Source organism: Humulus lupulus, chromosome 5 (assembly GCF_963169125.1).
Source record: "Humulus lupulus chromosome 5, drHumLupu1.1, whole genome shotgun sequence".
Lineage (NCBI taxonomy): Eukaryota > Viridiplantae > Streptophyta > Magnoliopsida > Rosales > Cannabaceae > Humulus > Humulus lupulus.
In genome coordinates, this window is record NC_084797.1 from 41636110 (window position 1) to 41662642 (window position 26533).

General features: G+C 34.6%; 3 protein-coding genes across 7 annotated transcripts; 1 reads left to right on the forward strand and 2 right to left on the reverse strand.

The window, feature by feature from the left end:
- Positions 1–1394: 1394 nt before the first annotated feature.
- On the reverse strand, positions 1395–3684 carry LOC133779080 (uncharacterized). Its single transcript, XM_062219080.1, has 4 exons — positions 3631–3684; positions 2270–3579; positions 2121–2172; positions 1395–2024 (listed from the first exon to the last, which is right to left on the reverse strand). The coding sequence occupies exons 1-4, from the start codon at positions 3682–3684 to the stop codon at positions 1395–1397; spliced, it is 2046 nt and encodes a 681-aa protein (XP_062075064.1).
- Positions 3685–9648: 5964 nt separating this feature from the next.
- Positions 9649–14291, forward strand: LOC133834780 (protein COFACTOR ASSEMBLY OF COMPLEX C SUBUNIT B CCB2, chloroplastic). 3 transcript variants are annotated; one of them, XM_062264529.1, is made up of 7 exons: positions 9650–9892; positions 9971–10092; positions 10213–10284; positions 10521–10664; positions 10799–10958; positions 12634–12825; positions 13459–14291. In XM_062264529.1, exons 1-7 carry the CDS (start codon positions 9718–9720, stop codon positions 13461–13463), a joined length of 870 nt encoding a protein of 289 aa, XP_062120513.1. In that variant the 5' UTR covers positions 9650–9717; the 3' UTR covers positions 13464–14291. The 3 variants fall into 3 exon arrangements, with proteins under 3 accessions (XP_062120514.1, XP_062120513.1, XP_062120512.1); XM_062264528.1 differs by lacking the exon at positions 13459–14291 and having other exon boundaries at positions 12634–12944; XM_062264530.1 differs by lacking the exons at positions 10213–10284; positions 13459–14291 and having other exon boundaries at positions 9649–9892; positions 12634–12944.
- LOC133834779 (dihydrodipicolinate reductase-like protein CRR1, chloroplastic) lies at positions 13162–15789 on the reverse strand. 3 transcript variants are annotated; one of them, XM_062264525.1, is made up of 10 exons: positions 15603–15788; positions 15370–15492; positions 15181–15255; positions 14902–14967; positions 14626–14721; positions 14313–14429; positions 14040–14132; positions 13852–13953; positions 13658–13744; positions 13162–13569 (listed from the first exon to the last, which is right to left on the reverse strand). In XM_062264525.1, the coding sequence occupies exons 1-10, from the start codon at positions 15717–15719 to the stop codon at positions 13537–13539; spliced, it is 909 nt and encodes a 302-aa protein (XP_062120509.1). In that variant the 5' UTR covers positions 15720–15788; the 3' UTR covers positions 13162–13536. The 3 variants fall into 3 exon arrangements, with proteins under 3 accessions (XP_062120509.1, XP_062120510.1, XP_062120511.1); XM_062264526.1 differs by lacking the exon at positions 14626–14721 and having other exon boundaries at positions 15603–15789; XM_062264527.1 differs by lacking the exon at positions 14313–14429 and having other exon boundaries at positions 15603–15789.
- Between the last annotated feature and the right edge of the window lie 10744 nt (positions 15790–26533).

Consider the following 26533-nt stretch of genomic DNA (forward strand, 5'->3'; position numbering starts at 1 on the left):
ATATTTCAGAGGAAAACTCCCCTCACCAAGAGCTACTGATCTAAGGATATCAGCTTTAACCTCAGCTGCCACTCCCCCAAAAAACACTTGAGATTTGCTCAAATTAGCTTCCAAACTAGAGCTACGACAGAACTTCACAAAACCATAAAAAAGAATCTGAACAGACTTCACATTCCCCTTGCAAAACAGAATTAAATCGTCCGCAAAGCACAAATTAACCAGGTGCATATTCTTACAAAGAGGATGAAACCGAAAGTCTTTATGCTTAGATGCTTGGTTCAAAATTCTAGTAAGATACTCCATTGCTAGGACAAACAGCAGCAGAGAGATGGGGTCTCCCTGTCTCAACCCTTTCTTCCCTTAAAAACTTCCTTGTAATCTACCATTGAAAAGAAGCGTATAGGATGTTCCCGTCAAGCACTTCATAATCCAATGAATAAATTTCCTAGGGAAGCAGAACGCATTCAAGATATCCTCCATAAACTTCCAGTCAACCGAGTCATAGGCTTTACTGAGGTCAATTTTTATAACACAGCGAGGTGATATATTCTTCCTGGAATACCCATGCAAAATATCCTGAAGAATTAAGATGTTGTGAGCAAGCTATCTATTTTGGACAAAAGCACCTTGATTCTGATGAATTATCACAGGAAGAACCTTAGCCAGACGGAAACAAATCATCTTGGATAAACACTTGTAAAGAGTATTACAACAAGCTATAGGACGATAATCAGTGGCCTTAGATGGGGAAACAACCTTAGGAATAAGAGATAAGATTGTACCATTCAAAGAGTTCGGAATCACATCACTTTCAAAGAACATCAGAATTTCCTCAGTTATTTCGTCTCCAATATCCTTCCAGAGAGACTTAAAAAAACTCGAGCCATAACCATCGGGGCCAGGACTCTTGGTTGATGGAATACTGAAAAGAGCTCTCTTAACATCTTTTTAGTAAAGGGATGAATTAGATCAAGCTGATGATCTAAAGTCAAAACAGAATCCTATTGGAGACATCTCAAATCAACCTGATCAGCTAGAGTAACACTCCTGCCCAGAAACCCCTTGAAATGATTGTGAAAATGAGCTATTACCTCAGTAGGATTCTCTATAACTTGCCCCTCATCATTAATAAAACTCGTGATTCGATTCCTCATTCTCCTCTGTTTCAAACTAGCATGGAAGTATGCTGTGTTTTCATCACCAAATCTCAGCCAATTATTCTTACTTTTTTGCCTCAAGAAACTTTCATACACCTTGGACACTCTAGCAAACTCAGCAGCTGCCTTATCCTCTTTATGATGTAATAAACTCGAACTAGGATTTTGCTGAAGCATTAATTGAGCTGACTCATAATTCTGCTTAGCTAAAACATAATTCTGAACCACATCCCCAACCTAGACTTTGTTGAACTGGATCAGGACAGGCTTTAGTCTTTTGAGCTTCTGCATAATCTTCTGCAGACCAGTACCTCCAACTGGTTTAGACCAGTTACACATGACAGAGCTCCTAAAATCCTGATGTTTATCCCACATATTGAAGTACCTAAATGGCTTTACCCCTGAAACTTGAAAATGGACAGCTTTGATGATACAAAAGCAATGATCAGATAATGTATCCCAATTAAACCGACCTTCTGAATCAGGAAAAGAGTCAATCCACACTTCATTAACAAATATTCTATCAAGTCTTGAAAAAATTATTAAGCCTTCTTTTTGTTTATTAGACCAGGTGAATGAAGAACCGCTGAATCTTAACTCAGTCAATAGAGAAATAGCCTTCCATTGCCTACTGTCCTCCACTTCCAAAGCTGAAATCTGCCTATCTCCACTACGATCATCATAATCAAAAACTGCATTAAAGTCCCCTGCTACCAGCCAAGGTCTAGAATTAGATTGGGAAAGCTGAAGCCGAGCCCAGAGCTTTTTCCTCTCTTCCAAAGAATTACGGCCATACACAAAAGAAAGAACAACAGTTTGTCTAACTCCCTTTATTTGCACTTCATAAGTAACCAGCTGGTCCATCTCCTAAACAACAGCCGCATGAATCAAATCCAGATTCCAAACCAATAATATTCTCCCTTCAATAGCCTTACTACTATACCAGCTCCAACCCACAAACACCTCATTCATCATCTCCTCAATTTTACTGCTGTGAAGTTTAGTTTCCAGGAAACTACCCAAACCAATTGTATGAACTAAACAAAATTGTAACAAAGATTGTTGCTTATTTCTCTTATTTAATCTCCTTATATTCCAACATAAGATATTACACCCCTCCATTAGAATTTTGAGGTTTATGTGATTCCTTGTTTGCAACCAAACCAATCTTCTCCTGCAGAACACTGAATTTATTAGCTTTCAAAGTATGTTCTGTGGAATTTTTCTTCCTCAGACCCCCCACTTTCCTAGGTATAGTCCAAGTTTTCTCCTTCTCAGCCGTCGAACAACCAGTCTCATTAGTGTCCTCAGTTGTTGCGGTCAGTGGCCCCTTCGAACCTCCCTGATGAACCGGCTCATCACCATCAACTTCATTCCCAGCATCCTTTTGAGTTTCTACCACTGTCTTATTCTCATTTTTTGCTTCATACTGAGCCATAACACCCCTAATATCCCCTGTGCCTGAAGCTGAAACCTGCTGTTTTGGTCTCGAAACTACCTCCTGAGCACTCTTACAGCTTGATGCAGTGTGGCCTAAACCCTTACAACAAGAACATCGTGTGGGAAGCCATTCGAATTCTATAGCCTGTTCCATCAGTTGGCCTCGCTCACTGATAGAACTAATTGAGTGAGGTAATCTATCAGTAATCTCAACCTCCACAAGGACCCTAGCAAATTTTACCATAGATTTTTCCTTCGTTACCCTGTCCATCATCATAGGTTTCCCTATAGTGCTAACAAGAGCACTCAGACTTTTTAAACCCCAATATTGAAGGCCAATATTAGGTGATCTCATCCAAACAAGGACTGAGTTCACCACCCTCAGAGTTTCTAAATCAGTCGACCAAGGCCTCAATAGGACTGGTTTCCTATCAAAGTGAACCACTCCTGCTTCCAAAACCAAATCCCTAGTTGTTTCATCCCTAAACTTGACCAGTGTGTGACTCGCATTCATTCGGGCTATTCGTTCTATACCTAATTTCCCCCATAACCGATTGATAAATCCTTCAAAGACAGCTAAAGGGGGGTTTGCTCCTAAGACAACACAAACCAGAGCAGATTTCCAAAACGATGCCTCCACTTCAGTCTCCTCTACATCGATTTGAGCTATACGTTTCCCATCACGAACCATCGGCTCCTCATAGTTGAGCCGGACTCCACCATTAGCTGTAAGATTCCCCTGAAAGTTAGACCACTTTTCCTTAGCCAATTCCTGAAAGTCTGTCTCCTCCGATTCAATCGCCCATTTCCGGGAACCAACCTCTTTCTCAGGTGAAGGTTCAACGTAACCCTCCTGAAAGATATCCTCCCCAACCTCTTGAAATTTCTCCACTAAATCTGCAAAAAACTCATTCGCAATTTCTTCTCTAACCGGGTCCTCCTCTACCACTTCATCATGATGTACATTATCCTTGTTTATTACCTACGGAGATGAATGTAAACTAGGCTTCTGACCAGCTTTCTTACGCCTCACCATGGGGAGAGAGAAACCAGTCGCACGCCTTGCAATTTTGCCATTTACTGACATTTTCATATATAAATATCATTGACATTTTCATATATACATGTAAATGAGAAAAATAAATGTCACATAGGGTAGATATCATTGAAAGATTATCTAGAAAATAAATGTAACAAAAGCATATAAAGAGAATCAGAAAAACCAATTGAAAAAAAAATCATAAGAAAATTAGATCTCAGTCAACTATAACCGTCTTCAATTCCTTTATTGACTAGGTTTGACTTGAGAGAAAATAACTTTATTGTTATTATTAAATTGATGAGTTTTTTTTTCCTTTCATAGAATAAATACTATTAAACCATATCCATGTATGTACATTCTATTACAAAGTTTCAATTATTCCCATATTATTATAAATATTTGTATAAAAAATATCCAATCATTTAATCATATATAATCCTCCAATGTTCTAAAATTAAATCAATTTGAATAAATGTTTGATGATCTTTAAAATCTAAAATTAATGTATCATAAACAGATTAAAATAAAAATAAATAAAAACTAAAGATCCACACATCAATATAAGATATCGATGCTAATATTTCTTCACATAAAACGACAATAAGATTTCTTATTAAATCATATTATACATTCTAATGATTTCTCAACTTGTTATGAAGTTTACTTAATTGAAAAATATTACTACATATATAAAAACATTATTGAACAAATTTTTATATATATATATATATAATGGATACATTTTGATATAGGACCTTCCAAAACTCAACATCTTAGTTTCAAGATACTAGAGGAAAATGTCATCAAAGTTACTAACAGAAAAACGAAACAGAAATAAGTATGATATTGAATAAAATGAGCACTTAAGATCGATTACCAAGTAAATTTAAAAGCACTAACCAAGCTAGAACAACAAGTTCTACATCCAAATTTCAACATGTAAATGATTGAATCATTTGCTGATGTTCATCAAATATTGTTTCTTTTCATGGTGTACAGATTTGTAACAAAGTTTCTTGGGAAGTATGAAAGAATGAAGATCGGTAGTGCTAAATTTACAAATGTGTACATAAAAAACTTGGATTCATCTGTTAATGAAATATATAAGGGCAAGCCTGAAAGATGAAATATATAAGGGTCAACCTCATTAAGAACAACAAAAACAGCCACAACTAAAACATATAAGGGCCAGCCTCATTAAGAACAACAAAAACAGATCAAATCATTCACAAAAATACAAACGCAAACCCTTTAACCTTTTCCATTAAATAGAAACAACAACCATGAGTAAAAAAAAAACATCAAACAATCAATAGGATGGGCTGTAGATCATGTTAGTATTTTTTTAATGTTATTTTTTTTTGCTTTTTTTTCTTTCTGTAAATTAAGTTTGTTTTTCAGAACTAAAACAGACAGCCACAACTCAAACACAAACAGCCAGACCTAAAACACAAACAGCCACAACTAAAACATATAAGGGCCAGCCTGATTAAGTAAAGACATAAAACCAAAAACAGCCACAACTAAAACATATAAGGGCCACCATATTCTTAACAACCAAACAAAGATTTTGCTTCTTGATATGAAATATATGTGTGTAGAACCATTGCTTTATTTATTACAGACAAGTTTTTGATAGCTGATAATATCTTAATTAATGCATAATTTTCATAGCAACCAAACAGAGAATTTTTCTTTGATTTTCATAGAAATTTTTTTCATTTAAACGATTTCATTAGAGAGTTCTTCATAAGTTGTTAGCATTCTGATGTGAATCTGTACTAATGTTTACAGCTACTGCTAGAATTAGGGTATAGTTTCTTGTTCTAGTTTTTTTTTCTTCACTTTGGAATATATTTGAATGGTTGATCTTATTGGGATTTTGTCATTTTAGGTAGAGCATATAATCAGGGAAGAGAATATGATGGCAACTCAGGAGATTCTTGAGCTCTTCTGTGAGCTTATTTCTGTCCGGCTTCCCATTATCGAGTCACAAAGGTTGTATTTTAAACTTTTTTGTTCATGTTTTTATGCAGAAAATTGTGATTTTTGGCTGATATAATTTGATCAAAGTTTTGGTCTTGGCTGTTTTATCTATTGATATATTTTCCCTTCAACTATTGAGATTTATTTGCATTGGTTCTGATACAGATTTCATATGTTATTTTACTTCTATAAAAAAGAGACGAATGCACCCACAACCACCTGATTATAAGTGGACTATCTTTAATGAAAGAGAATAAAAACACATGCTCATGCACACACACAAACACTCTTTTTCTCTCTTGAACTGGCACAACCGAAAGTACAAAAAATAAAGATGGTAAAAGTGTCGAATAATGTGCATGAAGATACTTGGGATGGTATTTAAAATTTATGTATGCCAGTCGGTTACCTTTGGGTTCTTGCTTCTGCAGGGAAATCTTCAAGTGTGCTTCAGTGGCTCAACGGAAGAGAGTGACGAGAGACTAAACTATTTCTGTTTATTGTTGGCCTTTTGCTTCTTATCAAGATTCCATACTTATCTGTGTTGAGATAAAAAAAATGAATGGAAAGAATGCTCAATAATTGTTATTGATTGAGAAAGAATTACACAACTCTTATATACAAGATGGTCGAGTACAAAGCATCCCAACAAACTAACAGAAAGTTAGTTAACAAGAAAACCAACTAACTAATCCTTAACTACTAACAGACTTCCTATACACAGCTTAGAGAGACAGCTCAGCACTAGGTACCCTTAACAACCCCCTTCAAACTTAGGGTGGTAGAACTGACCACACCAAGTTTGTCTCTAAGAAAAGGGAACCTAGAACTGGAGATTGGTTTGGTAAGGGAGTCTGCTAGTTAATGCTCAGCAGGAACATGTTGCACAATAATCTCCTTGCGAAGCATCTTGTCTTGAACAAAATAGAGATCTATTTCTATATGCTTTATACCATGTTGAGATAAAAAAATGAATGGAAAGAATGCTCTGTAATTGTTATTGATTGAGAAAGAATTACACAACTCTTATTTACAAGATGGTCGAGTACAAACCATCCCAACAAACTAACAGAAAGTTAGTTAACAAGAAAACCAACTAACTAATCCTTAACTACTAACAAACTTGCTATAACAGACTTGCTACTAACATCATTTAAATGTTATTACATAAGCTTCAAATGTTGGCTGGCCACAAGCTTCTAAGATTTTAACAACAGATGTGAAAAAGTGGACTATGGTATTTTTAGCCCTTTTCTTTGTTTTTTCTATTCTGCATCACAAAGAAATCTATGGCTCATGGTATAGAAGTTTACTGCTCAGTAATCTAAAAGAAAGAAATGCTACTATATATATATATATGTATATGTGTTGTATGCACACAGGTTTTGTTATTTCTCTAGCTTTGAATATAATATAAAAAAAATGAAATCAAATTATACATCACCCTAGAAGTTCACCCTATATTTATATATTGATTATATGAAATCTGTTTAAAAAAAATTCACCTCACAAAGATGTTCTTGCTTCCAACAGGGGAGAATCGTTATGTGAGGCAGAGATAGACGAGACAACCAGAAAAATGACCACCGTTGTGTCCTCCGGAAGCTCTCACCGATGTCGTGTGCTCCAGAGACTCACGTGAGGCAGAGAATGACGAGACGAAACCAGAAATTAGTGTAGATACGTGGTTGTGTAGACGAGAGTGAGTGGAGGAGAGTAACATGGTGTGTAGAAGCTGAGTGTAAGGCAGAGAGACAGAGAGGCGAAACCAGAAATTAGGTTTAGGGATTCAATGGAGGCTTAGGGGTTCAGAGGCTGAGACAAGTTTTCTGTGTGTGTCTTATTTTCATTTGGCGCCTAGTTATATTTCATATGGCGCCATATAATTTTTCACATATGGGATCCGTGTTTTTTTTAATTGCTTATTAATAACACTTTTAAATATGTGTCATTTTTTAATACAATATATATTAAAAATTGTTGTAGTGTATTTTGTTTATGCTCATCAATCTTAACACAGACTTAGCTTGCAAACTTTCTTAAAATGGTTTCACAAATGACTATTCTCATGTTTTCTAGTGTCACACAAAAAGTTAGACACAAATGACTAGTCCCAATTCACAAATGACGGGTTTATGCTCATTAATTTTGTGTTTTTGTTTTGAGTGTGTTTCTAATGCCTATAATACAAAGAGACCTTAGCTAAATACATTATTATGTTGTCAAAATATATCCAACACTAAAAGTAATTTTACGCAAATACCCTTCATAAAATCCATGACTTTTTTTACTTATTAAAAATAAATAAATAAATTATTAAAATAATATTATTGTGGGGCTGAATAATTCCCGGCTGTTTATATATGAAAAATAGAACTCTAAAATTTAATTTAGAGGCCTCATGTCATTAAATTGACGACTGATATGAGGTTTTAGGACATGAGAAAATTACACTAAATATGATATTTTTTCTTAAATTTTGAAAAATATGGTAGTTTTTTTTCCATAAGTTTTATGGCATATTTTTTTTTTACAATTTTATGGGAGTTTTTTCCCATATATTTGTATACCATATTTTATTTATTTTTATACATTTTTAGTAGTTAGTTTTGATATGTTTTGAGTTAATTTTTATAATTTTAATCTATTTATATTATTTTTTATCATTCATATTTTATAAATATATTTTGTTTACATAATTCTTTAAAGAAAAAAACGTGAGACCTTCATCACCATACTTTTTATTACTGTTTCTTCTTCTTTTCTTCCATTTTTTATCTTCTTCAATCAACATTTTATCTGTAGTAACTGGTTATCACTATCAAAACAATTTTAATTTTTTTTGTGATAGTAATCCTATGCCACTGTTAATTTTTTTCAGTGATATGTGGCAACTGGTTATAACAATAAAAACCAGTTTTATTTTTTAAGTGGTGTTGTAGTAACTAATTACAACTATAAAAATAATTTTAATTTTTTTACTAATGTACCATTATCAAAATGTCAACTGAATTGTAACTGGTTACGTAGTGAGATTTGGAAAAAAAAAAGATGATATGAAAAAAAATAAACTAAATTGATCATGAAGGTAACTGGTTATAGCTAGGTCTGAAAAACAAAATAGACATGAAAAAAAATTCGGTTGCGATGGTAACTGATTATTTTCCCAGACTTGGAAACAAATAGGATCACAAACAAAAAAGCTAAACTAGTCATAATCGTAATTGATTACAGATTCAGATCTAAAAATACAAAACCAATCGCCATGAAACCTGGTTACTTAGTCAGGTGAAAACAAAATAAGATCTAAACAAACAAATCTAAATTAATCGTTATTGTAACTGGTTACAACTAGATCTAAAAGAAATTAGATATGAATAAAAAGAATCAGACGCCATTGTACCTGATTACTTAAATAGATCTGAAAAAAAAAACCCAAAAATCAGAACAGATCGTGACTGTAACCGGTTACAGTTACATTTAGAAGGAAAAAAAAATTAAATATGACGTGTAAAAAAATATTTGAAATGGCAAAACCACATGTGAAAAGGAAGAAGAACAAAGAAAATAAAAATAAAACTAGATCTAAAGAAGAAGAAGAAGAACCGGAGGGGGAGGTATGTCATCGTCAGGGACAGGGGCAGGGGCGGGGTGCGTCATCGTCGTTGGGGTGGGGGGGGCAGAGGCGAATGTAGCATCACTAGCGGAGGGATGAGATGAGAGAACCAAATGGGGGAGTAGAGAGGAAGAAATGAAAAAAGAGAGAGTTTTGTGTATTTATGATTATGTTAATCTATTTTTTATATTATATGGAATTACCATATTTTAAACTTTTTTTTTTTTTTTTGTCAAAACTTATCATATTTTATATAATTATTTTTTTCTTATAAATATAAAAATTATGTTTATTTTTCCCTTATTTATATTTATGTATACTTCTCTTAGGACATTCCTTGAGCATTGGGCCGAAATCATGTATTTGGACCGAACTAATGTAATTGGGCTTATCTCTTCTTCAATTTTCTCGGCACGACGGCTAATTTTCTCAGTTCCCACTTCCCAAACATCCGAGAGGAAAAAAGGAAAAAAAATATGAGCACCGGTTGCTTCTCCTTTGGTCCGTTAATTCCGTTGAAAATCCCAACCCAATTTCGCACCAAAAACAATGTCCGAAAGTCCTTAGCTGTCTCTGCTCGTCTCGATGATAATTCCAGAAGCAACCAAGAAAATTCTCAAGTCAATCTCTCAGTGCTCCGATTCACTTTCGGTAAAAAAAAATAACTGCTTCTTCTCTTTAGTTTACTCTGAGACTATGATCTTGAATTTGAGTGATTTTGGTTTTCAGGGATACCTGGGCTAGACGAGTCCTACTTACCCAGATGGATCGGATATGGATTCGGCTCGCTTTTGCTTTTAAACCATTTCGCAGGTTCCAACTCAGTGGCTGATATTACCCCAGCACAACTCGTAGGCATATGAAAACCATGTTTTTTATATTAGATTCGTGTTAATTATGGTTTAGATTTCTACGTATGTATAAGCTTATCGTAAAATATTGCTTAGTTTTTGGTTTTTTTTTGGCTATAGAGAACTGAGGCTTTAGGATTTTCTTTGACTGCATTTTCAATTGTACTTCCCTATCTCGGAAAATTTCTCAAGGTAAATTCACTTTCTTCTGTTAATTTGCATTATATGTTTGTTCATAATATTGAAAAGTTGGTAAAAACTTATCCTTTTAGATATGTCATTGTATAGGATACTAATTTGTTGGACTTGATTACAAATTGATGAAATTGATTTCTTTTTTGTCAATAATTTATGGTTCTCTTTTCTTAGTAAAATATTTTTGCAAATGTTATGGTGGTTTATGAAGATATCTTTATATATGTATGCAGGGTGCATCTCCAATGGATCAAACAACTATTCCTGAAGGAAGTGAACAGATATTTGTGATGTCTGAAGATGTTTCAGATACTCAGAAAGAAGATTTGGCTTGGGCGACATACATTTTACTTCGCAATACAAACACTCTAGCTGTGGTACATATGCCTATTATCCATTCATTTTGAAACATAGTTTTTAGTGACTTAAACAATGAGAGAGATTCTGATGAGAATGTAGTAATCAAGAAGTTGAATAGACTAGGAACTTAACAATGTCCTTAATTTTGCAGTTAATATCAACTCAAGGTGAACTGTGTGTTCGTGGATACTGGAACACACCAATTGATATGTCAAAAACAAAAACCAATCTATTAGATTGGTTCACTCAACAAATTGAAAAAATTGGCATCTCGGACTTGAAGGATACCCTTTACTTTCCTCAGATTTCAGGTAAACATTTTCTGGCTTTTTTTATTTATTTATTTTCATTTTTTTTTTCTTATAATTCAGATAATCAATTTTGTTTTGGCTACATACCGTTTGCATTAAATAACTGGGGGAGTAACTAGTAAGTAAGTGAAATTGGAAAAATCTTTCTCTGTGAAGTTTGAAGAACCAATCTAATGACCTTGGATTATCAAAAACACTATATTAGTCTTTAATTAAATTTCAATGATCTAAGACATTCATTTCTTTGTTATTTCACATATACTTAAAAATTTCCTCAGTAGTATTACCTTTCCTAATGTTATTTCTGTCCATCTCTTCTGATCCATTACTTTCTATTTGAAAATAAGTAAAAGCAAATGTGAAATTATCCCTATGAATTGTAAAGTGGGAGAAGAAAGCAATCATGACCTTCCCCTAGCGAACTCCCCACAATCAACTGTTTTGATTTACTCACTCTTTAAAAGACACCATCAGCTACCTCTCTTTAAACCCATTTTCCTCTTCTGAAGCTAACATTTTGAAGGAAAACAAAGAGAAGATATTAAGGCACAAAAGCTTATCAGTTCATTCACAAATGCCAATCCATAAAAATACCACCAACAAAGTGAGTCGCTCTTCTATCAGTTTAGAGATAAGAAATTCATCGATTCACTTATCATTTCTTACTAAAAAGAAGAAAAAAAAATCATATTATCATTATCAAGTTCCTGTATCCTGTCCTAGTTTTATTTCAATGTTGTCTTCGTTCTTCTGAGTTGTCCATTGTCTAGAAATGTTTAGTTGTTTTTTTTGTTTTCTTTATTAATAGATATTGTTGTATTCTTAGTTTTTTTGTTTATTTTTATGTGATATCTCATTTTCTATTTACCCAAAATCAAAAGTTCTGTGTCATGTCCTGTACAAAGTTTCCTAAATTAATTAGTGTTGTTATCATTGTGGCTGTTTTATTATTTATTTGATTGCTCATAATCTTTTGTTGTCTTTTATTTATTTATTTTGGATTAATATCACTTTTGACCCTTAACTTATACTGTTATCACAATTTGTATATGAATTTTTTATTTATATATTTTTTAAAACTAGGCTACCCACCTACCCTAAAGTATTTGAGGACCAGAAAACTATAGTAAATAGTAATTACTATGTAGGTAACCTGGGGGACTTGAACCTTGGACCTTGTTGGAGAAAACTACACCTTTGGCCATTTGAGCTGCCCCTCTTGGGCTTTATTTATATATTTTATTACTACCTTGAAAAACACCAATGTTTAAATTTAACCATATTCAACAGCTAGCAAATGTCATCTTCTATTTGTTTCTCTAATTGAATAATCTCATTTCGAGAAAATCATTCAATTGGTGAGCATACCATTTTATAAGGAAAGCCTTTATGATTTGATGCAAGGGAGAAAGGATTAAGGGTCTGTCTAAATTCTAGAGGGAGGGAGTAGAGGCTGTAGTTAGTGATTTTCCTGCCCTAAGTTATGGGCCTCGTTTGTGGTTATTTATCAATCATTCTCTCATGACTGAAGAATGTGTTTGGATTTCGAGAAAATATTTTGTTCCTGTTGACTCTTCTGCTAAAAACTTTTATAACATGTTGATTCTTTCGCTTGGTTTCAAACTTGCTTTTTGTTTTTTCTAGTGTTACATGATTTTTTTAATTGGATTTTCAGAGTCTGGCCTTTGGGAGATGCTACCGAAGGGAACCCGATCTCTCCTTGTACAGCCAGTGACTCAAGTTCCTGACCAAAGTAACGAAATGATGCAAACAAATGAAGGATTTATCTTGTTGGCTTCAACCATTAGCTATGCATATAGTGAAAAAGATAGAGCCTGGATAGGAGTTATTGCAAAAAAAATTGGAGGTAAGAGCGTATGTAGTAATTTTGAAGGGATTTAGATCTTTCAGTCCGCTATTTTTAGTAGGAAAGCTCATATTGTTCTCTGAGTTCATCTGAATCTGAGATATAGCATATTTTTTTCTTGTTAAATTCTCATACCTCCAAAAGCTCAAAATTCTGTTGTCAACAAGTTGCTAACCCAGCATATTTTATAACCAAATAGCTTATACTGTTGATACATTCAGGAATGGTATTTTTGATTCCATCTAGCTGGTCCCTGGTACCATTTATTTTCAAAATTTAAATATTATGCTATCATTTCTTCAGGTGAATCTGGAGGAATTAGAATTGACTAAAAAATAAGCAATAAGTTTGTTCAAGGACATTTCATTCCAAATAATATTAATAAAGCTTCAATTTTTGTCAAAACAACGCAATCAAAGTCAGACTGTTATATTGTCGAACGTGTATTGGAGTTCAGCTTAAATCGAGACTATGAAAGAAAAATAATTATGCAGTCCCTCAAAACCATTAAAGAATATTGTAGCAAAATAATTGACTTGAGTACTAATAATAAGTCATTATGGATATTATTTCTCATTTCCCCCCTCTATGTTTCTTTAAAAGTGCCTCTTGTCTCATATTGTATTTTCGCAGGATAAAAATGGTCCCTGGATTAGATATTGCTGGGAGTGAAGGTTTTCAAATGAAGTCTAGCGGAAAACACTGAGAGTTCTACAAAAATTTCTCCAAGCCGTACACCAGGTTCTGCAGTAAAAGATATAACAGAGATTTTACTTGATAGATAAGTATTCAAGTAACTAGGATAAATAACTGGATATACTAGATTGGTTACCTTAAGGCGCACAACTCTTCTAATAGCTAAGATAAGGCCTGGCATCAAACACTTCACATCAGTAATATCGTGCTTGAGAGAGTAAACCTGTGTGGACAACAATGCTTCTTGATCAGATAGCCATTTTTGGCTACGGTAAAGTTCATTGAAGATCAGCATTATTCAGACCAAGAAGAATAAACCCAGAAGCTGACCTCTCCTGGGCCGGAAAAGTATACAGTTGTACTGGAAGGAAGACCCGGAAGAACTAGACTATGCACACGAACTCCATCTTCGCCAAGAACTTGACCCCTAGCCTTTATGGGGACAAAGTCGCTATAAGATTTAAGTCACCAAACGACAATCATATGAAGTAGATCATGGTTTTAGAAATCCAGATTACCGAAACTTCTGTTGAGATATCTTCTCTATTGTATATCTGCCCAAGGTTGGAAAGATTATTGGCTATTTGGGTTGCATCTGGAGATGGAAAATCCTGGTCCCAAAAGAGAAAAAAAATACACTACTTTTCAGTATCATATCTCACATGCAACTGTTGGATTAGAATAAACAATTATATTCTGTTTTAATGTCCATGTACCTGGTGAATATTTGTTTCATATTAATAAATATAATCCAATTTTTTATTTTGCAATGTTTGGTCTCGAGAGTTTACCATTGCAGTATCCCTTGATTCAACAATTTCTACATTCCTGTAGTGGAAAGAAGCTGAAATTGCAGCTTGTTGAAGGAGAATGGATCCAATGGACAGAGTTGGTGCAACAAGACAACCCTATTATTATTATTATTATACAAAGCAGGCTCATATTAAATGCAAAAAGAGAGAAAGAAATTAATAAAAAAAAGAAAATGATTCGTTGACATCTTAATTGTTTATTTATGAGAATAAGTGTGTTTGTGTGTATTTATATGAATTATGAAAATGGCAAGGGGAATTGTATTATTGAGTTTTCTCACCCTGTGCTCACCATGCTGGCCTTCTCACAGAAAGCAGACAATGCTGATATTGTGTCTGGTTTAATTCTTGGCACATAAACCACGCTGCTCATGCCAAATGCTATTGCCTAATTGGAACCAAAGGTGGCAATATATAAAATAATAATAAAAAAAACAATTATTTATGTCCTGTAGTTTTTATTTGAAATGTCTTAGAAAATGTAACCAATGATTCTTTTTTATTAATTTTTCTTTGGTGTCTGTTGAAATAAGGGTAAGCCATAGCCATAGAAAAAATAACAAAATACCTGTTTCACATTGTCATATACTTGGGTAGGTTCAGTGAAATCCACAACTACTCCTGTTGCTTTGGACTGCTCAAAATATATACAGTAAACTACATGAATATATATAAATATATTTATGTAAGGACCAATAATATGTTTTTTTTTTTGTTACACTTGTTATCTCATCCACTAAATCAAGTATTTTATTTTCAGATAACAAATATGATAATACATTGCGAAAAATATATTTCAGTTTGTTTATACATGTATACATACATAATTAACTATATTAATAATTACCTGAGAGATGGAGCCTAAGACCATGGTGAGATCATTCATTAAAGGTATTTCAAGAGGTTCTTCCATGTCACATACCTAATTTGAAAAAACAATAATGTAAATCAACGTGACAAAAAGAACAGAAATATTAGATAAGCATTATTGGATTTATTTATTAATGAATGAAGTTAAGGTAGTTAGGGAGAGAACCTTGCCAATATCTTCTCCAACGAGATAAGAATCAACAGCACCAGCCACCTCCATTCCTCTGGCTCTGGTGACTGCAATCACTGCAGCCCTTCCTATTTCCTTAGCTGCACCATTTATAATGACCTATATAACATTAAATAAAAATATTGCACACTAGAAACATCAGATTATTTCATAAAATAATGACTCTTAAGAAAATTAGAAACTTTATCATAAAAGGGTATAATTGAAACCTTGATATTGCTTTGAGAGGGTTGAGCAGAGCAAAAGATTGAATTAGCTGATCTGGGTTTAGCGCTTAGATAACTGTTAATGATAGTTGGTTGAAACTGGCAGCTCAAGGCCACCATGGCTACTCAGAGCTGTACTTGTTCTCTTTTTCCTTTTTTTTTTTATGGTTATGATCCAAAAGGGAGCGAACTTTATCTTCTTCACCATGTGGTAGTTATGTTTCTTTTAGATAAGGTTTTTGAGTTTAGTTAATTGTTTTGTCTTTTTGTGGGGAGAATAATTATGTGAGAATGAATGATAAGGTTTGCCTAAACCATAACTACATTTATGTATAACTCACAGAGGTTTTATAACACTTTATTTATTTATTTATTTATACACATATGAAACTCACTTGTAAAAAATACCCGCCTCCTAAGTTGTTGGGCCTTAACATCTATGTTTATTCATTACTCACTTGTCCTCTATTTAAAATTGTATAGCTCCATAAAGTGAGTATTTGAGTTGTTCCATGTGTAACTGGTCCATTGGTGTTGAAATGAACCATAAAGCATCCCTTTTAATTATTATATAAACCGGCAAATATAATTTTTACATCACATTGTCATAGTTGTACCCTCAAATAACATCATATAAACGATCTCAATCGAATTAAATTATCGAAAATTTCGTTTTTAGATATTACCAACTTTTAATATTAATCATGTTTGATTAAGAAAATATTGAGAAAATTTGTTTGATAGAACAATATTATGATCAATCAGAACTTGATTTTGATTAATCGGAATATACATAGAATAGAAAAAGCAAGAACTGAAAGATAAATAGTGATTTTTACGCGATTTCAGTATTCTTGCGAATACTACTAGTCTACGGGGTACAAATCCAGAGAAAAAGATTGATTAATAAAATATCACAAATACAATAGACTTGACTTAAGCAAGCATAGACTTCCTCTAATTATTTTTGCTGCAATCTGAAAGTATTCACTCTACTAATCCAATCTTTGTAAATCCACCAAAAGTCTGAAATCCCTTCTTCTCCTTTGATGAATGCTCACTTCCTCTCGAAGTGAGTCTTTGAATGTACATTCTGCCGAAGGCAGTATGTGTCACGAGTACCTTTGTACCTGTTCCAAAACAACTAGTAAAAGAGAAAACTATACCAAGACTTTCCTTTCAAAGAGACATCAAAATAACAACTATTCTCGCACAATATATCTATTGAAAACAAGATAATAGAAGAGGTAAAATTTCCAAGGCAAATAGTCTCATTTTTATAGAAGAGAAAAAAGCTTTTCTGCCAGTTTTCTAAAGATATCAAATATTAAATGAGAATATTTGAAATCTTTAAGAATTTTGTTTAGCACAAATCTTGCAAGATTAGATAAAGATTTTGTCAACACATCCTGATGTTTCAGGATTTAAACGTTCCAGAACATAATTCAGTCCAGGTTCTTTTTCGTAGAGACCAAGATTAGAATCGCCTGAACAATATCCTATCCCTAAAACTTAGGAATAAAATAACAGAGATCAAGCTGGAATATTTTTATTAAAAAGTTTCATTTTTTATTTTTTGGAGATTTACCCATTTAAAACAATGAAGAAATAAAAGAAATTAACCAAGAATTTTCCAGCTTGAATATACCAGTAAATGCTAGCTCACCTACACGTTTTTATTACTGAAAAATAAGGAAAATTTTTGAAATATTTTTGTCTCGTAATTTTCCAATTGAAGAGGATTTTACAATTACAAAAAAATGATTTTTATGTTAGCTTACATATAAAGATTAAAGAGAGGAAATGACCTAGCATGTTGAGAAGTAGACACATATAAGTTTTTTTCCACCTGAATTATTCTCGTTGCTTACTTGTGTCACTAGAATTATTTCGTATTACAAAACTATCTCCAAAAAAATTAAACTACTAAAAAGATCCTATTTTTTTTTTCCTCATCATTCTTCATTCCTTCTCTTCTCTCTGTTATTCTGATCCTCTTCATTTTTCTTTCTATTTTTCTCTCTTCTCTCTAAAGCTAATGACTTTAATGTCATTTTTTAACAAATAAATACATAGCATTTGAAGAAAAAATATAAAAAAAATATGGAAAGCATTTAGTGGGTAAGTAAAAATATAAATAACCATTTAATGTTGCAACAATAGTATAGAAGATAACTTTACTGTCGTCTTCCGTATTTAAGTGGAGTAATAATATGTCCATTCAAAATATATACTAAAATATTATATACACTAATGTAACACTATATTTTAAAATAGTGAGTTCCAACTAAAATAAATATGGTTGGTTAGAAGGAACTGCCACATCATTGTGTGTAATGTTTGACTCTATAATTTGAGTGTGCATATCATTACTCATTTAAGTAACCAAATAAATTAAGGGATATTTTTTTTCCTTTTCATTCCATCAAAGGAAACACCACCTTAGGGTAGACATTAAATATTTAAGTGACATCAAAATAATAACCTATGATATAGAATAAGAAGATCTTTCTTATTATTACTAGGGATAATGTATTATTGCATACCTTTTATGTAACGTCTCAAAATCCCTAATAAGACTTAGTGTCTTGATTAGGGGGCCATGAGAGCAATATTAGAATATTATATGATTTAATCGAATATTTATGTTATTATGTGAATTGCATGAGTTATATTATGATATGATTGATTATGCATGTTTAAGTGTATTAAATATGCGAAAAAACATGCTTTTATTTAAAGGGGCATATTTGTAATTTTGACCCGCTAAGGGTATATTCGCAATTATATTGTATTATATGATTGATACCACATTATTATGTGGATATATTTGAGATATTCGGCAGGAGTCGGTCCTTTTGAGAAAGATAGCGGTCTAGTCACAACGAGGATTAATAACCGGCTCGGGGTGATCCAAGGGGTATTTTGGTAATTCGGTTAGTTACCGGAACTCATTGGAGTATGACTCGTATTTTGGGAAAAATAGTGGTATTTGGTGTATGGTGGAATTAAGTGGGAATCGTGAATAATGTGGGGTTAGAGTGTCAAATGACGTTTTTGCCCTTGAGGGCTTTGAGAGAAAAGTGTGATGTGGGGGCGTTTTGGTCTTTTGGACCCTTGGTTTAACTTAGCCCAGCTGAGTTTATTAACTTAGAAGTAACAAACACTCTCTCTCATGTTCTCTCCCTCACTCTCTCTCTCTCTAGTAGTCCTTGAGTTTTGAAGATAATTTTTTATTCTAAAGCTTGGAAGCAAGCTTGTTAAGGAATTAAAGTGGTTTTGGTGGAAGATTTGGAAGCTTTTAAGCTTAGGGAAACAGTTGGGGAAATGTTTTAGTAAGGGGTAATTCTGGTTTTAAATGTTTTTCTTTAATTTTGAGTTTTGTTGAGTCTCAGTTAAGATTTTAAGGTTGTTTATTGTATACCTGAGCTGGTGAGACCATTTCCGTGGTTGAACTGGGTCAAAAATGTGTTTTGAGATGGTATGAGGGATTGCAGGTTCTGAAATTGCAAGGAATTATGGGTTGCAGGGTTGCGCCGCGACGCTATTCTTGGAACGTCGCGACCCCATGAACTCAGTCGAAGCAGGGATGTCTCGAACCGCCTTAGCGTCGCGACACTTGGTGGGTTGCGTTGCAACGCATGTGTAGGGGATTTTGGGCGTGGGCTCTCTGCCTAGTTGAGTGTCGCAAATATTTTAGGGGCGCGTTGCAACTCAAATGGGGAAAAGTGGAAAAATCATATTTTGGGTTGTAGGAACCCAAACCTAAGGGCTTGGGAATAATTCTGCTACTCGGTTTGGTAGGATTCAAGGTCCCGGAGGCTAGAACTTGGTTCAGAAGCCTTTATTGGCTTGTTTCTTGATAGCTATTCCTTGTTATGGTTGTGACTAGGGTGTAATGCTAGGCTCGGGAGGAAAGGATCACACTCAGGATCGCTAAACTACATTCGCTCAAGACATGAGGTAAGGAAACTGCACCTGGTCTGAGATTAGGGCTTGAGCCCCGATTATTGAACATGATTATAACCATGCCTGATATGTTTGATCAAGCATGATTGAGTACACTATGCATATCTGTATTAAGTAGTAGATGCTTATCTATTTGTATTTGATTGAGAAGCTCGACTTGTAAGTCGTGGACGATATTTGCGTGCAAATGCAGGCCATAATGGCAGGGCCAATATAGAAGCTTGACTTATAAGCCGTGGATGGCATTAGTGTGCACAAAGTAGGCTGTAATGGTAGGGCCAATATAGAAGCTCGGCTTATAAGCCGTGGACAACACAAGCGTGCAGAACATAGGTCGAAATGGCAGGGCCAATATTGATGCTTGACTTATAAGTCGTGGACGACATTAGCGTGCAAAACGCAGGCTGCAATGGCGGGACTAATATTGAAGCTCGACTTATAAGTTGTGGTCGGCAATAGCGTGCGGAACGCAAGCCGTTATGGCTGGGCCAACCCAAAAGCATGATATACACTTGCATGGCTCTATAGCCGCTCGAAAAAATGGAGCTATAGCCATTTCCAAAAGGAATAGGGCGATGGGTATCGGTGTGGCTCTATGGAAGCTTAAATGGAATGAATGCATGCTTGAGTATTTGTTATAACTTCTAAGGAAGATTTTTATGATCAGTAGTCTTTTGAATAACTATTTATGAATCTATTTATGTTTTCTTGCTGACCCTTGGATCACGAGTTCTACGTGGTGTAGGTAAAGGTCAAGGGAAAACTGGACCAACCATGAGTTGGAGAGCTTCAGGGGCAGAGTGTAAATATGCGGCCTGCTCGACCGCCACGGTCGAGATTACTTGCTGGAACTAGGGTTGAACCCTGATTTGGCCGCCTGGCCGGCTTCTTGTATTTATACTGTATCAGTATCAATTTATAAACTCTTTTGGGATCCCGTGTACGAACTAAAATATTTTTAATGAAATGGTTACTGTTTGAACGAAATTTTTAATACTTAATCCTTGAGTTAGTTTTAATTACACATTTTAAAAACAAAAAATGATTCGTTTAGCAAGTTAAGCACTATTTAATTACACAGTGTAACAGTCATAGATTAGTAGGACATTACATTTTATTAATTTACACTATATATTGTAATGCCCACGTCACTATGACTGCTTCTTGGAATGACGACTGGCCCTGTAAACCAACACGAGTCTTTACAGCATGCTTTGTCCTCACTCGCACGCTTCCTGGGAAAACTTCCCAGGTGGTCACCCATCATGAGACTATGCTAGGTCAAGCACGCTTAGCTTTGGAGTTCTCAAGTGATGGGCTATCGAAAAAAAGATGCATCTTGTTGGCATAGGTCGTACCCATCAATCCATTTAAGCCCTCTTCAACTGTGTAGGCCCATACCTACATAGTCTTAGAATCATCACACTTGGCCTTCCCCAGGTGATGTGGGATTGCACACTTTTTACCCGGTCTTTCCCCCTGCAGATCACAAGATTCTGACTGTCACATATATGATATAAGTACGAATCCAACAACAAGAGGTAATAAATAACACTTAACCAAAGTTGCATCATTTTTATTAGAGGTGTTCAAAATGTTTTGCAAGCAGCTCAATCTAAACTTGAAAAAGTGAAGAAAACACAACTTGAAAAGCTCAAGCACTTTTTTTTAACCTACCTAATTACTAAATTGGGTGGGTTGGAAATCGATGCCAACCGCCCATTATAACACAACCCACCCTATTAAGCCTTTTCTAATTATTTTTATTTTTTAATATGTAACTTATATTTATAAATGAATTGGCGAGGACATTAGAGACTATTATCGTTAAAGTTTAGATTTCATTATGTGATGTTTAAATTTTAATCCAATTAATGCTTTAGGTAATTTTCTAAAATATATAAATACATAAATAAATTGAATTTTGTCTTCAATTAATTTATAATATTACTTGTTTAATAATAAGTCTAAATTAATTTATAAAAAAGATCTCTTTTCTTTTAAATTTATCTCCAATCCTTTTAATTATTCTTTAAAAATATATTTTGCATTGAATTTAAACATTAAAACAATTTAGTTAGAAATTTAGACTTTAGCAAAAAAAATAAAAATAAAAAACTTAGGCAGATTAGACAGGTTAAGCCGATTAAATATATTGGGTGGGGTTGAACACTAGGTTTTGATTAATTGGAAGAATTACAAGGTGGCAATTACCAACTCAACTTTGAGATTGGACAAGTAAAACATCCATCAAATACGACCAATGAACACTCCTAGTTTTATCACCATAAGTTGCATTAAATATTTGGTGATTTAATTTAGGGAAAATTACATTTTGCATAACAAAAATCTATAAGATTTATGAGAATAATAGGGTGTACACTATTTGCATTATCACACCATTTTTATATCCTATTTTAATAAATATTATTATATTTATTTTTATTTTGTATGTCATTATATTTGGTAAGAATTTTAAAATTTAGTGTGTTTCCCAAATTAAATTTGATTGGACTATTTTGAAAAGGAAACTTTTCACTATTCTCATTGGGTCACGCGTTTGGGGTTTCCATTACAATTTTTTGTTTTAAAAAAAGAGCTCAGTATTACAATTGATGTACTATATATATATGATTTATATATATCATGAAATAAATATTTTTGTTTATTTCTCTGATTTTTGAAATGAGTTTTATTGACGTGGTTTTTCGCCAATAGTGTATTAAGAAATAATAAGGGAAGATTAGTGCTTGATGGTAAACCATAATGAAAATAACAATAATTCACTCAAAAAACACAAAACTTTTACGTGGTTCAGTGGTTAAAATCCACCTAGTCCACGAGTCAATATTATTGCTGTTTCTCTCTCTATTTTGGCAGAGTTTCGATATTACAGAATAATGGTCCCCCTTTCCTGTTCAATATTCCCAGTATTTATAGGGGAATTCCATGAACATGTTTGGGTAACTGCGTGAGTCAATCACGTAATTACATAATGTCTATATTTAACACAAATCATTCCCATTTATGCTGGGATATAATTTGATAACAAAATAAATATGTTCTTGCTATCTCGGATAATAAATATGACGGTTTGGTCATGAATACACGTATAAACAAATCTCGAGTCTTTGGGGATCCTTTAGTATGCGTTATATATGAATCACCATGAGCTGCATATCTCTCATGAGCTTGTGCTCTGATAGCTATCTGATTCTTAGTTCGTGGTAAAGTCAGGACGCCTAACACTAGGTCTGAACATTATGAATCTCGAGCTGTCCACATGGATAACAATCATATATCGTACTTGGTTATTTTTCCATGTATTTATCTTCCAGCTGTACTTGAGCTGAGTGAATGAACTCGTGCTGAAATTAGGGTACAACATTTGCCCCCCAAGATCCTGCTCGCGTTTGATGTCATCATTTTCTGACATACATAGTACGGGCTTTTAGACTTTTGTCACATAAAACCATGCCTGCCTACTACTCGAGTACTGGACAAGTGGTCTACTGCAATTGGCGTCTATTCAGATTTCGAGGACTGAAATAATTGTCTTGTCAACTTTTTGCCTCCATCTGGTCTATTTAATCTTGCCCTTGGATCTCGAGCTGCCCTAATTGGATGGCCCAAATTAATTTCATAGTTTACGTATAATTAGGGTGATCAGACTTCAAATCTCATCACCTTTGCATTCGAAAATTTTCCATTTATCAACTCTCAAACTTCCCTTCTTCTTCCCCAGAATCCCCAAAACTATTCATCGTGCCCAGACCTTCAGAAGCTTTCCAGGAGCTTCCCAATGCCGAATCTAAATCCTCTAGTCACCGAACATATTTCTTGTAAGTATCTCATCCCTTGGTTTGAAAAAGATTTCCCTTTCTTTTTTTTTTTGTTCTTCGTTATCCAATGAGATTTCTTTTCTCAATAATGTTCGTTTACAATGTTCATTGTTTGTTACCATTAGGTTATTTCTAAATGTTCATAGGAAATAGATTTCGACTTAGGTTCAATGCGTGAACCCAAACATGTTTTAAAAATAAGATACTCATGAACTTGGGAAAATTTCTGGGTTCATCTGGGGTAGCCCTAATGGCAAATTAGTTTAAAGAATACCCATTCGGGGTAAAGAAACTGAAAGGTCTTTAGGCTTAATACTAGGTAGCTTAGGGGTTACGCTTCTTTGAGTGGTTTCACACTAAACCACTTTCCAAAGGAGAGTACTAGGTCTGACATTTCTGACATGCAGATCCCGAAGTATCTGTGGATTATTAAGAAACCGAGGCATGTAGCCTAGGATATCGCGTGGCACCACGTGACGGGGCTAAGAATAACTTTATCTCGTATAACGAAAATAATCCATTTCGTCCTTCGTACCTTTACGACATAGTTATAGATCATCTTAGGTCGCTTACTAACTAGGCCGATTTGTCGTCAAGCGATCTGATGGCACCCCCTAAGAAGAAATCCGTGAGCTCATCCACCCAATGCAAAGACAAAGGGAAGCAAGTCGCCCCTGACTCTCCCATTCCGCACTTCGGTCCGGTAGTGGAGAAAGAAGTTTCCATCGATCCCAACGCATTATTCGAGGCCGAGCACATAATCTCGAAAATCAAGACTCAAGGGAAAGTGAATAAAATCATGTTGATTCACAACATCGAGATCAAAGCTGGTGGTCTCCTTGCCCGACATGTGTTTGAAGGGGAAATGAGTTGTGCCCCTTTCCAAGATGATTATGCGGCATGGACCGATGAGCATCTGAAGGCTGGGGCCTTCCTTCCCCTGGACCAGTATTTCATAGATTTCTTAAACTACGTGAAACTGGCTCCTTTCCAGCACCCCCAAATTCATATAGACTTTTGGCGGGGCTGAAATATCTATTCTTGAGGCATGAGTGGGAGGTCCCCTCTCCAGTGGATATTTTATTCGATTTTCTGTCTCAAAGCAAGCCCCAACCAGAGAGGACGCGGTGAGGGGTTTTACTTCCTCATGCGGTTTCCAAGCTCCACCTCCGTCAATGAGCTTCCCAGCTATCCAAACAACTATAAAGATTTATTCTTTATATGGAATGGCTTCAAGAATTGCGAACACTGATACTTCAACCGGCCTCGTAAGTCTTCTACCTTTGTAAACCCAGCTCATGAACTTTCATTCCTTTTACTTAAAAATATATATATATATATTTCGTACACGTCCTGATTGATTTGTTTTTCGTGCAGCCATATTCACCAAGAGGGAAAAATTTGTGACCCTCGGGGGTCAGTATGAGAAACTATCCAGACTTTCCCTTGGGGAAAAAGATTATCGCCAGGTCATGAATGATGTCACGATGTTGGCCTGCAAGCTGATCGGTGAGGGTCAAACATTGGCCTTGAGGACCCGAGCTCCACTTTCGGTGATCCTCGAGCTTCCCTCCTCTCAAGAGTCTTTGCCAACCGCTGAGGACACCGACGAGGAAGAGGTAGAGGTGACTCTTGTTTGGAAAAGACAGGTTCCTGAAGCTAATCAAAGACCTGATCTTGACCGGTCTGCTTCTGGGGCAGCAGTCGCCCCTCTGGCCAAGGTAACCCATACCTTTTTAGGGAGTTAGATCGGGCTGCTGCTAGCTTTAGGTTAATACGTTTTAACCCCAACCAGCTAGTTAGTCACCACCCCACTGAACCGGACCTAAATGTAACTCTCCTTCAATGCGTGGATCGCTTAGTAGTATGTTACGACCACAATTATCCCAAAAATCACCATTGTATTTGACAACACGCTGAACTTTAGATCTTCTATCTTTGAAGAGTACGGAACCAACCTTAGGACTTGGCCTTCTCTGCTCCAGGGAGCGTTTGCTTCTTGGTTTAGGCAGTATGTAGATGAATCCATCCTCGAGGAGGGACCTGAACCCCCTAGGATCTTAAAGATTATATCCTTAGATTCCCCCTCCCCTCCATTAATCCCAGGGTCGGAGGTCGTGCTTAGCCCGACTCATACACCCGAGCTGGTGATAATAAAGTTATATTATTTTATGCATGTATTCCAAAATAGTAGTTATGATTAGTGGTCTTAGAATTAGTCGGAGCATTATAGTTGGTATTAGAGCCCATAGTTCATATGTATGAAGTTCTCCTTGATACACACGCAAAAGCTTCGAATCTAACCGCCAATGTAAGTGTTTATGTTATGATTATTATGTTTATGATAATAGCTAACATTTTAGTCATTATTTTTTCAGTCAAACTGAATGGAGCTTTGACTTATCATGATATCCAAGCTATTAAGGCATTGAAAAGGGTTGGAGAGCCAAGGGATTCAATAGGAGTGCTGGAAAGAATCACTCCCAGATTGATCATATTTCTCAAGGAGATAGTTCACCTTCAAACCACTAAGCAAATTATGATGAGAGCCATGGAACAATATGTCTTAGTAATTAGGCTTTTTAAGGATTTTCCTACTGTAGTTTCAAAATTAGAAGAATTATGAGAGACTATGGATGATGAAGATGATTTATCGGTAGCCATGAGATATTATTTTCTTATACTTAGGTTTACTTCTAAGTTTGAATTTCAATTGACTAATGAACAAAAGCATAATATCTTAATGAATATTTCTCGAGGTAGTTTTGAGGCTCATAGTAATGATGATTATGAGGAGATAGATGATGATATGTTAGATGAAGGGTCAGATGTAGAATATCCTGATTTTTAGATATTTACCCTAGTTATTATTAGTATAGTTTATTTATTTATTTTGAATTTGTGATTGTAATTAGTGAAAATCTTTTTCCAAATGAATAAAGTTGTTATTTTTTTGAATGACATGTATGAGTTTGATTTTTTTTTTTTACAATCATAATAAACTTAGAATAAATTCAATAAATAATGATTGAGTTCAGTGAGGGTGGATACAAATCAATGAACCGGGTTTTTTATTGAAAGTTTAGGGGGCCATAGTAGTGGGAACAATTTTATTGATCCCAG

Coding starts and splice junctions, on each gene's coding strand:
- LOC133834779 (XM_062264525.1), bottom strand. CDS start 15,719: ATGGTGGCCTTGAGCTGCCAGTTTCAACCAACTATCATTAACAGTTAT. Junction 15,256..15,369: donor TTGGAGAAGATATTGGCAAG/GTTCTCTCCCTA, acceptor TTTTCAAATTAG/GTATGTGACATGGAAGAACC. Junction 14,430..14,625: donor TCTGTGAGAAGGCCAGCATG/GTGAGCACAGGG, acceptor TAATAATAATAG/GGTTGTCTTGTTGCACCAAC.
- LOC133834780 (XM_062264528.1), top strand. CDS start 9,718: ATGAGCACCGGTTGCTTCTCCTTTGGTCCGTTAATTCCGTTGAAAATC. Junction 9,893..9,970: donor AGTGCTCCGATTCACTTTCG/GTAAAAAAAAAT, acceptor TTTGGTTTTCAG/GGATACCTGGGCTAGACGAG. Junction 10,665..10,798: donor ATACAAACACTCTAGCTGTG/GTACATATGCCT, acceptor TTAATTTTGCAG/TTAATATCAACTCAAGGTGA.
- LOC133779080 (XM_062219080.1), bottom strand. CDS start 3,684: ATGTCAGTAAATGGCAAAATTGCAAGGCGTGCGACTGGTTTCTCTCTC. Junction 2,173..2,269: donor CAAAATTCTAATGGAGGGGT/GTAATATCTTAT, acceptor TGGTTTGGGTAG/TTTCCTGGAAACTAAACTTC. Junction 2,025..2,120: donor TTGAGGAGATGATGAATGAG/GTGTTTGTGGGT, acceptor GCTGTTGTTTAG/GAGATGGACCAGCTGGTTAC.